The sequence below is a fragment of the Pseudopodoces humilis genome, chromosome 19, assembly GCF_049639895.1.
Source record: "Pseudopodoces humilis isolate 2021_Gansu_Grassland_sample_001 chromosome 19, ASM4963989v1, whole genome shotgun sequence".
Classification (NCBI taxonomy): domain Eukaryota; kingdom Metazoa; phylum Chordata; class Aves; order Passeriformes; family Paridae; genus Pseudopodoces; species Pseudopodoces humilis.
The window spans coordinates 6,420,962-6,433,463 of record NC_142218.1 but is presented as its reverse complement, the minus strand read 5'-3'; the positions used below and the strand labels follow the sequence as shown (position 1 = coordinate 6,433,463).

The window sequence follows — 12,502 nt, the reverse complement described above, 5'->3', positions numbered from 1 at the left end:
TTTGCTCTGTAGTTTGAGGGGAGAAAAGCAAAGCCTGAGCGTTCCCCTGCTCCAGCTTCGTCCCTGATTTGGGCAGTGGCTCCCCAGGAGGAGCAGAAGGGCAGTGCAGTCCTGTTAAGCAGAGGAGCAATGGGAAAACCCCTTGGCCCAGCATCTCAGGGCTGCTCTGCTAAAGAGCCTTGGAGCTTACCCCAAATCCCTGCTCTGCTTGGCTGTGCTGGGTTTGGGCACTGCCGTTCTGCTTGGGTGCTCCTCATCATGCCTTAGCAAAGATGGGCTGAATGGGAAGGGAAAATTGCTCCCTGCAGTTTGCTTTCTCAGCCAGCTGTCCCTGAGCAGCACGGGATTGCTGTCCTGGGCCAGGGAACAGGGAACAGGGAACAGGCTGTGCCCGCAGGAAGGAGCCCCACGGTCCCACTGCTCTGAGCTACTGCTGCTTCTGCATCCTCATCAGCCACTGGGGCAGAGCTGCCTCTGTCCCTGCAGCCTGGAGGACAGGCAGCAAGAGTTTTGGGATCATCCAGTTCCAAAGGGTAACATCCAGTCCAGCTCCCCTGCAGATGTTGGGGACGCAGGTTTGTTCTTGCTCTCAGCTCTGACTTGGTGCATCCTCGGTGATTGAATCCTGGATGGTTTTCCTTGGGCTTGAAAGAGCTGAGACCACAGAGTTTGTGTAGAAGTCTCCAAAAATCACTTCCAGTGTCCTGGCATGCGTGTGGCACTGTCTATCCAGGGATCAGGAAGTATTTCACAAATGCAGCCAGGGCAGGGTTGTGATCTCTGTGCCAACGTGAGAAACTGAGGCAGAGAGGAGACCAGTGACTTACCCAAGTCACAATGAAGGCCTTGGCACACCTGGGAAAGGTGTAAGAAGCACCTGGACCCTAAACCTCTCTAGTCTAAGACCTGTTTGCCAGCTCTGTCAGCAGCCCCTGTATTTCCCAGGGCTCCCCAGAGGATCTGATTTATCTAATTCTGCTCTTTTTATACCCAGGCATCTGTGAGAGTAAGACTAGTCTGGCATGCTTGACTTTTAATTAAATTTTTAAGCTGAGATTTTAAGATTTAGTATTTCTGGGATTCAAAGGTGAACATGCCTGCATGAATAATTTCTGTTTCTATTTGCTGCTGCTAGTACTAAGATTTGTCAAAAGCAGCTTTTAATGGCAACTCAACCCCATTAGTTTTGAAGGGTCTGTGATAAGTGTAGAGATATGAAAATTCCCAGGAAAGGGTATTTCAAGTGCTGTAGTAACCTTCTGTAACTTTGACTGTTATTTTAAAGGAACTTTGCTTGCCTATGCACCATTTCTCTAGGAATGTAAAAATCCAACAAGCATCACAAAAGCCATTCACATTAGCAGCCTCCTTGTGAATTTTAATTAACAGGAAATTCCACTCACGCATTGAAATTCAACATCCAGAATATCTCTGTTTTTCTCCTTTGATGTTCCCCATCCAGTCCTGGACCAACATCCCTATGTTCTCCTGAGACACTCAGAGGAAAATAATTTTGGTTTATTTACAGTAGGAAAGCATTTTGTCGTTGTCTTTTATCCCAGGAGCATTTGAGTTACTTTACAAACTGTTCACACGGAGGAGCTGCTCTGTGGGTCCTTGCAGCAGGGAGTGATTCCAGAGCTGTGCTCGTCAGTTTGCACTCAGCAGCGATGCTGGAATTTCAGGAGAGGCAGGAAAAGAGTAATGAAACAAATGAAAGTCCAGCATGATAGGGAATTCAGCTATTAAAGGTTAGACAGCCTTGGTTCCCATATCCCATCTATCCTTCAGAAAGGATATTGTTGGGATTTTCCTATATTTCTATAGTAGTAACCTAAGAAGACATGATCTGGCTCTGTTACTGTAAGATATTAATTTGCAAGTGATTTCAACAAAAAAAACCCCACCCCTAATTAGTTAATCTTTCTCACATCCTCAATTTCTCAAAAGGGCAGAATAATATGATCAACAGGTGCTGATGAGACTGCCATGGAGAATTATCTTCAGACTTAAATCGTTCTATTTTAGCCCTTAATTCTTCTGCTATCTCCAGCCATTTTCTTAAGCTGTATAGTTCATTTACCTCACCCTCTGCCTGGGGCAAAGCACTGCACCCCCTCCCACCGTGTCACCATGACAAGGTGACACTGTCACCACAGGTTGAACTTGCAGGTGTCTTGGCACAGGCCCACTCCAGACACTGCAGTCTGCACTTAGAACTGAGTTTAAAGCCTCTGTCCTGGTGGCTACCAGCTCAGTGCTCATCCCAAGGCCAGGTAGAGCCAGGCTCTGCCTCCTGGCAGTGATGCCAGTGGAATCCTCGGCTGTCTCACAGTTCCAGCAAGCTGCTCACAGGCATGAGGGGTCCGGTTTCCTCCTGTACTGCTAAAAAGTAAAAACCTGTGATGTTGGAAAATTTTAGAGCTTGAGTTCTACAGAGACTGGAGCTTGTCAAGAAAGCAAATTCCTTTTTATACCATCTGGAAATGACACAGGGTGGGAAAAGGCACCTTGGAGCACCCTGGGAGGACACAGGTTCCTCCTTATCTGAGAACTTGCCCAACTACATTTGGGATTTTTTTCAGAATCAAAATGAGCCGGGCCTCGGGGCCCTTGAGCAGAGTGTGACCACAAGATGTCACAGTTGCTTCACTGCAATGTGTGGTCCTGCCTTTCCTGTGTCCCAGTCCTGCCCCTTTCCCACTCCCAGCCTTCAGCCGCCGTTCCCCAGGTGTCCCTGTGAACACACACGTTGGTATTTGGGGGTTTTGCTGCTGTGTTTTGTTTGTTGGGGATTTTTTTTGGCAAATCAAGCTTGTTTATTATGTTCTGGGGAAGGTAAGGCATCTAGGTTTCTAGCTCGTTTGCAGGTCATTCATGGTATAAAATTGAAGTTAACCCAGATTTATGCCCTTGCATAAACCTGCCCTGTCCAACTGGAAGACAACAATTTTGAGTAGAGCCAGAGGAAAAAATCTTAGTATGACTGCAAACAAACACTTCTTGGTGCTGCCAGAGTTACTGCTCAGTGTCCCCACAAACCTCAGGTGCCTTTGCCAGATGGTGTAGCAGACTCAGAAAACACCACAATGTTGTGGACTTGGGAGGTTTTTGTTCTTTATAGACTATTGCTAAATTTATTTCCTTTTCTGCCCCAGAAAGCTGCCTGCACATCCTGGATGGGGTCCCAGGGGCTGATGCTAATATCAGTTCACTCTGAAGTAGAGCGAGAAAGGAGTTAAGCCGTAGGAGAAGCTGATGAGCCTTGCAGGATCCAGCTATGGGTCTTTTGGGTTAGTCCCTTATAGTGTGCACATTGAATTCAAGACCTAATTCATGGCCTGTGCAAGCAATTGCTATGGATGCTCCAAACAAACAGCACTTTCTTTCCCGCCCGCCTGGCTGGTGCCTCTTCCCGGCTGGAGCCAGGCAGAGTTTCTCATCCGGCCTCTCTGCTCCAGGGCACCAGGAGGAAAGCTCTGCTCCACCAGCCACACAGGAAAAACAAAACCCCCAACTACAAAGCGGAACTGTTGAGTGGAGCAGCCAGGCACAAGGGACCTGCTGCCTGCAGGAAGGGCAGAGGAAGCAGGCAGAGGTTTGCTCTGCCTGCTGTGCTCGTCATTCCTTGTGCTCCAGTGCCTGCCGCTGCTGTGGGGTCCAGCCATGTCCCCTGGGGAAGGTGCTGCTCTCCCACCTCTCTCTGGAGGGCAGAGCCCCACGTGCTTCGTCCCCAGGGTGGCTGGGACAGGGCTGACCTCGAGCCCTTTGCCCTTTCCAGCCCAGGGGAGCATGAGAACATCCCGGGGGCTCCCAGCTGGAGGGAGGGCTTGGCTTGGGACAGCGGGTCCCCAAAAGGGATGGGCTCAGTGGCAGCTGGGTGAGCTGTGTCACGTTTGCCCACAAATGGTGGCTTAGCATGAGAGCATCTGGCCAAGGGGCAGGTTTGGTGGGAGCCAGGGAAGGCTCCTGTAACCCCTGAGCTCATAAGTGAGGAGCAAACACCGTGGCTGTTCCTCATCTCCAGGTGAGCAGGTTTGGTGGCTGGAGCTCTGCTGGGCACATCCTGGGGTCCAGGCTGTTGGTACATCCTGGCCTGTACATCTGAGAGCTTCTCAACAGTTTGGGAACCCTGACTGTGGCTGGGTTTTCTCTGCAGTGGATAGGGAATTCAGAAAGGTTCAAGACTGAAACTTCCTCTTCCTCTGCTAGGACTGTGAGATGAGCCTTGAAGCTGTTTGTGAAGCCTGCACACAGTTTCAGCAAGGAGCAGCAGCCTGTCAGAACAGATGACCAGTTACCAGCTGGGTTGCTGGATCCTGCTGTGCCCTTTGTGCCATGATTGATGTCTGAAAGAGGAAAAGGTCCCTTTTGCTCTGAGAGAGATGCCAGCCCTGCTCACTGCTTGCTGGTGGGCAGTGTGAGGAGTAGTCATCTGATTTCCCCACAAGGAATGATGACACCCCAGGTTCCGTATGATCCTTGTGCCATCTTCGTCAGCCCATGTGTCATTGACTCATTTTTTTTCAGCTGTGTGTCATTAAAAATAAGCCTTCTCTGCAACAAGAATAAGACCAGAAAAAGTGTAAAGCCCAAGCAGTGCTGTGCATCCTGGCTGTTCTTTGGTGCTGTTATTGCCCAGGCTTCACTCACCAGGTTTTGCACACTTCAGGGATTGCCAGCACTGCTGATCTGAATTGCCTTAAAGCATCTTGGGTTTTGAGTCCTGGCTCTCAAGGTGCTGCCTTGGTTTCCTACCCTGCCTCTCCCAACAGCCACATCCTGGATCCCCTCAGAGCAATAAAGCATCGGAACATGGAGAGCTCTTGGGCAAGTCTGGGGCACCTCACTGCCGCTGGGTATGTAGAGTCAGCTTTAATCCCTCTCTTTCCCTCTGTCTTGATGGCTGTTGTATAGCTTTTCTCAGTAAACCTCCTTTCCCAGTTAAAATTGTCCCTCAAAGGATAGCTGAGGCTGCTGTCCAGCAGTGGGAGACAGGGATTGCCTGGCTGCATTTAACCCTCGGGACAGGCTCTTCTCCTCTCCAGGTTTTCTGGTTTCCGGAGTCACTCTAGATGTGAGGCCTGAGAAATTATACTCTTTCCCAAATGTTTGTTTCCATTAGATATTTAAATAGCTTTATGGGACATTTCATCCTGTCTGTAGTGGCCAAATTCTTGTCCTTGGAGACTTCCTCTGGCACTGCAGCTTCAGTGTGAAACCATTTTCTCTGTTTGTCACCCTTATACATGTAGATTCGTGTTTGGCCTCCTCTTAAAAGGCAGGGGAAGCACCACTCAATTTCCTCTTGTCCGTGTAACACCTCAGAGCTGGTCTTACAATTTCCACAGGAGGCAGTAGCCTCCTCCTTCTCCCTCCAATATCCTCTAAATAAGCACTAAAGCCTCAACCACTGCCCATGAGGTGACCCCTCAGATTGACTCTATTATTGTTTTTATAGAATGACACAATGTTTTCCTGTGCTTGCATTAATAGAGGAGTAGTTGCATTGCACTTAGTATTTATTTTTACAATAAGCGCCTTGAAATTCCCTGTCCTGCTGCTTCCAGGGGAGAGCGCAGCCCCAGCTGCTCAGGGGAGTTAGCAGGGAAGTAGAGTGAGACCAGAGCACTCAGAGGAGGACAATATAAAACCCTGTAAGTGATCATCTCAAGAAAGCCTCCTAATGAGAGTGTATGAACTTCCTCTGCTAACACCCAGGTACTTGCTCTTTTTCTAGGATGAGAGCCCGTGTTTACTGCGAAGACTTTCTGTTCCCAAAGGTGCACAGAAGCATGGCAGACCTGTGGTGGATTTACTCCAAACCTGTCCCAGCAGATGGCAGAGAGCTATGGACCTTGTTTCTGCAGTGTTCCTGCATTACAGCAGTGATAGGAGGCCTCTTTTACAACTGGATGTTTGCTTCCCTGGAGTACTCCTGGCACCTCTCCGTTGCCATGGCCATCTCCTTCAGTCTGCTGCTCCTCCTGACTCTCCTTTTGGTGCATCCTGCCCGTTGTGTCTTCAGCATGATCATGCCCACTTTAGGCACCAAGCAGGGCCGGAAGCTTCTCTTCTCCACCTGCATCATGATCGCAGTGGTGAACATAGTGCCCAACATCATAGGCAACATTAAAACCATACTGCAGGTTATTAAGTGCATCTGCAAGAATTCCTCTGACAGCCTTCTGAACTCAACTGCCCTGCTAGAGAAAGTTTCCTGGGAGTTTGGGGATGCAATCCAAGAAACCATTCATTCCATTCATAAGCCTATGAATGGACATTTTCGCTTTTTGTTGCTTCAGAACAGCTCCTTCATTTACCAAAAAATGCACCTTGCTGGTGAAAAAATTAGCAGAGAGTTCTTGTCTGTTGAGATTTTGGTCAAAGACTCAATACGAGTAGCCAACAGACTGGCTGCTGCCTCCTTCATGCTCTATCTCTGTTTTGAATCTGCCTGGTATTTGAAGAATTATCTCACCAACCTCCGCTTTGACAATTTTTACATCACCAAGAAGCTGGAGCGTTTAGCCATGGACAGAAGTGCAGCTCATCTCCTGGTGGGCTCATCCAAAAAACTCATCCGACCAACAGGCTTGAAGCTGTCCTGGGAGGAAGGGATGCTGTGCCTCGTGCAAGCCATGCTGGTCACTGTGGCCCTGATGCTGATGCTGGTGGTCGTGGCCATGGACCACTTTGCGTTCAGCGTGGCAGACACAGCGGTGAGAAAGGCAGCTCAGTTCTCTGCAGTGCCCGTCACTCTCAACATCAAATACCAGGTGAGTGCTGGGGTGTTCTGCCCTGCCCTGCTCTGCTCTGCCCTGTGTGGGGACCCCACACTGTGTCCCCTCAAGGAGGTGGTGGTGGGGATTGCAGCCTTTTTACTCCTATTTACACAACCCCGACTTCCCTCCCCAGCAGCCAGCTGGGTGAGCAATAGGCTTTGGGGGAGGAGGCAGTGGCACGACCTCAGTTGTTCCCTGGAGGGGAGCAAACAGTGCCTCATGCTGCAAAGACACTGCTAGCACCAGGCAGTCAGATGTCCCTGTGTCTCCAGGTCCCTTCCCTAAGCAAGGTGGAGGAATGGGACACTGTCCCCCCACTGCAGACTGGGTGCAAGTCCAAAAGGAAGGGAGCAGCTAATGAACACTGAGAGTGTCTCCTCATCCTGTTGCACAGGCTGTTTCTTCAGTAGAAATCCCTGCTTGCTGGCTTTGTTGTTGCCCTCTGCAATCCTTTCCACCAGAAACCTCTCCAGTTTCTATTTCAATATTCTTTGGCCTGGTGTTTTAACTTCCTTCCTCTGCCACACAGCCTACCTCCTTCCCCAGCCCCAGGATCCTTAGTGCAGATACCTGTTTATGATGGATTTACAGGAAATTTACAGGATTTACAGGGTTTAAAAAAAGCTTCTAATATTCAGCTATTCAGCCATTAATACCACAGCCTGGATTATATCTTTCACCATAAATCTCATTCAGTGAATGCCTGTTGTGATGTCTGTACCAGTGGATGAAGATGATAGATAGGACTGGCTCTCACCCTGCCCAGTACTCAGCGCCTACACATCCCACTGCTACTCAGCCTGAAGTGATCACACACTTCAGTGTCCTTCTCTTAGTGCTGTAACAGTGATTCCACACCCCCAGGCAGATGTTTCTGTAGTGATCAGTTGATTTTGGTTTCTTCATATCCCATTCACATTTTAACTCTCCTTATTTTAGGTTGAAATAGGGATCATGCCCTTTCTATTCAAAGTTTTTGGGCGTCCTTCTGAAAAATTACTGCTCGGAGACTTCAACAGGACCTACCACCATCATCTGATCTTGAGCTCTGCCCACTGCAGGATCAGCCCTCCCACACCTCCCAACCCCTCTGTGCTGCTCGTTGTGGGGCTGCTCTTCTGCATCCTCTACGCCACCGTGTTCCTGGAAACCTACGCACGCCGCCTGTGCCGGAACATCGCAGCCTCCTTCTTCCAGAGCTGGGAGGAGAAGAGAGTGCTTTACCTGTACAGGAAACTGTCCAGGAGGCACGGGAAGGAGCAAAACTGTGTGAAGGATGCTTTGGGAAGTCAGGGAGATGTCCCTGACACCACAGCATAGGCTTCTGCCATAGGATCACACATTTAATTTTCCAGAGTGAGAGAAGTGTTTGGAGCTTGGGGAAAAAATGTCACATTTTTGCATTATTTTGAGAAAAATGGGCTACAATTCCTTTTGGTTTTTTTGTGGTTTTTTTTAATATCTAGAAGGTCTGGAGTCTGCTGTTGCATATGTGCAGCACTAAGCAAGGATAACTGGGAAATACATGGGAGCTGGGGTCAGGTAAGAGCTCATTTACCTTCTCCACCACATGTGTACTGGAAGAAGTACACACTTTCTTTCTTTCTTAGGTTATACCTTCAGGCAACAAAAAAGGAAAGTCATTTGACTTGATTAATTTAATTTTCAATGAGCTTTTCCTTTCAGGTTTTGTGCACAGAAACCTAGGTAGACTGGATAAATTTAGAAGATAGTTTATTCACCAAAGAAAGTGTCACTTTCAACCTGCTGAAGTAAATTCAAGATCAATATGACCATGAGAGGCACATCCTGGGCATGGGTGGGGGTGGAAATCAGCACATGAGGGCTTTACAAAATCTCTTCAAAATGGCTGTTCAAAATAAAATATAAATAAAATAGCTGCAGGACTTCAGAAAAGAATGAGAACGATCAATAAAGGTCAGTCTGGGTGTTGATCTCTTTTCCCAAGTAAGAAGTGATAGGACGAGGGGAAACAGCCTCAAATTGTGCCAGGAGAGGTTTAGATTTGATATTAGAAAAAAAATTCTTCAAGGTTTACCAAGCACTGGCATAGGCTGCCCAGAGCAGTGATAGGGTCACCACCCCTGGAGGGATTTAAAAGATATGTAGATGTGGCACTTGGGGACATGTTTTAATGGTCCCTTGGCAGTGCTGGGTTAATGACTGGACTTCGTGGTTTTAAATGTTGGGTTGTTTTAAGCTCAGAAATTATATTGTTGTATACAAATTAATACATGCATCACTTGGGCAGCATCTGAAATGTGTTAGTTTTTATAGAGAGGCAGATTGGACACCTCTGTAAGGGCAGGATCCAGAGGAGAGGGAGATAAATCCCTGCCAAGTTAAAAACTAAGAAACTTCACAGCTTCATTTCTTTGAAGCATGTCTATTATTTTTGTCCCTTCTTCCACTGAAGTTTTCATTAAGGTAATTATTTGACATAATGCACCTCAATGAGATTAAATGACAGAAATGAAGTGGTAGCTGCTGCCAGATGCACTGAATTTTCTCATCTTCTAAGATACTTGAAACAAGTATGTTTGGATTATATTTTTTTAAGCATCTATCTAACAAAACCCTGGTGAATTCATCTCCCCAGGTTTTTTAATGCTCTGTTGTTCTGATGATTAATCCAAGCACCTTTATGCCTCTACAGCAACTGGGGGCTTTGTCATGGTATTTCTGTAGAAAATGTCCTGTGCTCTATTGTTTGGGTGAAAGTAAAAAGATTTCCACTCAGTAGCTAAAATTATCTGGAGCTTGGGGTTCAGATAGCTGGGAGGAGAGAAGCTCTTCAGACTGCAAACCATCCAAGCAGCATGTTGTCTTCCAACAGGAACAACTCAAAAAGGAGTTTTTCCTCAGGAAGACATCTTTTTGACATCAACCATGTTGTCCCTGGTGCCACATTGGGCTGTCATGTTTTCCCCAGAGGAACTGGCAGGAGGCAGAGCTGCTGGAAATTGCTCAGCTCTCCTGAGAGGCGTTCCTCAGCTGGATAAAGGTGTGACAAAATAGAAAACATTACCATTATGGAGCTGTATTACCCACTGGAGGGGTGAGCTGCCTTGCCAGGGTTTGTGTGATGGTGCAAGAGAGAAATGCTGAACAGATTAACCAGCAGGAAACGTTAATTTATTCACATATTTTTTATTAAGTAGAACCAATGTACAAGTCTTGTTATTTGCTGAGGGATTTTCTTCCCTCAGAGCCCCTCCATACTCACTCCCTCACTCTTGCTCATCAGGGCTCTAGTTGCTTTGTTTTCACTCAGCACATCCCTCCCATCCCACAGGAGGCATTTCCATCCCCATTTCCTCCTGGAAATGGGGAGCAAGGCTTTGTGTTGTGTCACTCACCCAGGTCCTGAGTGTCCCTCTCCTGCAGGGGGAAAATCCCTGCTGCTCCGTGCTGCCCCTGCTCACTCTCTCCTTTGCTGTCCCTGACTGCAGGGCAGTGTTTCACCACACCTGCCTTCTGGGTTTGGATGCTGGTGGAGCTCAGGCTCAGAGGTTTGTGTGCAAGGAGGCAGAGGCAGGGCTGGGGTGCCCCAAAGAGGCTGGGGAGCCTTTGGTGATGGGCACCAAAGCTCCTTGCTGTTGCTCAGTGCCAGCCCCCAGCTGGGCTGATGCCGTGACCCTGCTGCCAGGGGCTCATCATTCACTCAGATCTGCTGCAGCTGCCACCAGGGCAGATGTGGCCCTGGATCTGCATCCACAGCTGCCATTTTTCCCAGGAGTTACCACCATGTGAGGAGGAGCTGTCAGCCTGGCAGGACACACGGGGGTGGGCCAGACATGGCTGCTTGCCTGGTTTCTTCTTTGCACTTACTGAGATTTGAGGCTTCTTAATTAGCTAAAGAAAAACTAAAAGAAAACTAAAGAAAACTGCAATCACAAGAGAGAAAGGCCCATGGATGTTTTTCCTCCACCAATGCAATGAACCCAGGGGACAGAGAGACACTCCCACACAGGACAAGTTTTACCCTGAAGCCCCTGATTCCGTGGAATTTTGTGGTATATTTTAGTGAAGGGGTGGAGGTGAACTGACTCCATTTCCTCAGCCTCAGGTGTATTAGGTAAAATATATGCTAAGTTCCTGCTTATGGCTGGCTGGCAGGCAAGAATGAACAACCTTAATATACTGAGGTGCAAGTGTAAATAATCCAGCTCAGTCTCTAGGAAAGATCTTATTCACAGCCACAAATCTGCATCTACCAGAGCACACAGGCAAGCAAACAAAAACCTCTTTCCAGAAGTATTTTCTGATTTTTAAGCAAACTCCATTTTTATTGCATTTATTCTATCTGTAGTATTTGCACAGTAATTGCAATGAAGAAGAGACACTTCCACACACCAAATTTTAGAAAAGGAAATATTAATGGGCATAAATAAAAGCAAAAAGAGATCATAATGCTATCATAAATGCTTCATAGCATTGTGCATATAATTCATAGTGAGAATTTCCCAAATCCTGGCTCTTTCAACTGTAGATTGTGTCAGGGTTTCACTCTGAACTCAATGCCTCACATTTTGCAATAGAAAATTTCCAAATTAGTTGTAGCCAGCTTTCAGCCTGCAACACAAACTGTGGAAATGAGGTAGAAGCAACACTGGTTATCCCAAAAGGCTGCTAAAAGCTGGAATGTGGACACAGAAGCCAACCCTGCAGGCATGTTTCTTGGTCCCCTGATTTCCAGAACTGAGCACATCACTAATTCTCACTCTTCAGGTACTCAGAGAAGCCCTGAGATTCATGACTTCAGAAAGAAGCTCCAGGGGTTCAGGGGATGGCATTGGCACACTGAGGAGATGCTGCGGAAATGCAGCCAGTTCACCTCCATCCCTTCAAGCCCCTCCCAAGGACTGAGGCAGAGGCAGTTCTGTGTTTCTTTGCTGATGAGCAAAGATTAAATCTCCAGAAGAGATGTTTGCAAAACACAGACAAACATGAAAAAGTACCAGGATTTCACACATTTCTTACTTAGATGCTGTTCCAGTCAACATTCTGTAATTCCTCATCCCACCTGGAAACAGCTGGAGAGATGCTTTCATACCCGAGAAGGGAGAGAGGCCAATTCTGTGAATTTATTTCCCAAGAGATTTAAAATAAAAAGGCCAGGGGTCTGACTAGTCAGGGGTGATCCATGGCTTGGACGAGAGGTTTTCCTTTGAAGCAGGTTGAGAAACTGAAACAGCCAAGTTGAAAAGCTGAAAGCTTCCTCTTTTGCATTATAAGTTAAGCTGTTCAGACAATAAAGTAGAACCTCTGTGAATCATAGGAAGGAGCAGGTCAAGCTGAGGCTGTGGCTGGGATGGGATGAATCACCTTTTCCCTTTACCAGGAGAGGGAAGAAATTGTTCCATGTGCCCAATGCTTTGTGCTCTGCACTGCCAGGGAATCAGTAATGCCAGGTTCACAACCACAGTGAGGGAGGGAGGAACTTTGGTCCCATCTAGACCTTTCCTAAAAATAGATGCCTAAAACCATGTGAGTTTTGCTCTCTCAGGAGCAGCTGATGATGTATGTGTGGTCCTGGGCTCTGTGGGAAGTGAGTATGGTGCTTTAGATGGGGCTGAGAGGAGGAAGGAGCTTTCTCTGGCATTGGAATAAATTCCTCTAAGAGCAGGGAGAGATTTGCCCTCTGTCTGGACACTGCAATGAGCAGTGCACACAGGAAAGACTGAAAAAATGTT

General features: G+C 47.5%; 1 protein-coding gene across 1 annotated transcript; it reads left to right on the top strand.

Moving 5' to 3' along the window:
- The first annotated feature begins 4,621 nt into the window (after positions 1 to 4,621).
- On the top strand, positions 4,622 to 8,216 carry OCSTAMP (osteoclast stimulatory transmembrane protein). Its single transcript, XM_014254117.2, has 3 exons — positions 4,622 to 4,859; positions 5,741 to 6,779; positions 7,725 to 8,216. Exons 1-3 carry the CDS (start codon positions 4,816 to 4,818, stop codon positions 8,103 to 8,105), a joined length of 1,464 nt encoding a protein of 487 aa, XP_014109592.2. The 5' UTR covers positions 4,622 to 4,815; the 3' UTR covers positions 8,106 to 8,216.
- Positions 8,217 to 12,502: the final 4,286 nt, after the last annotated feature.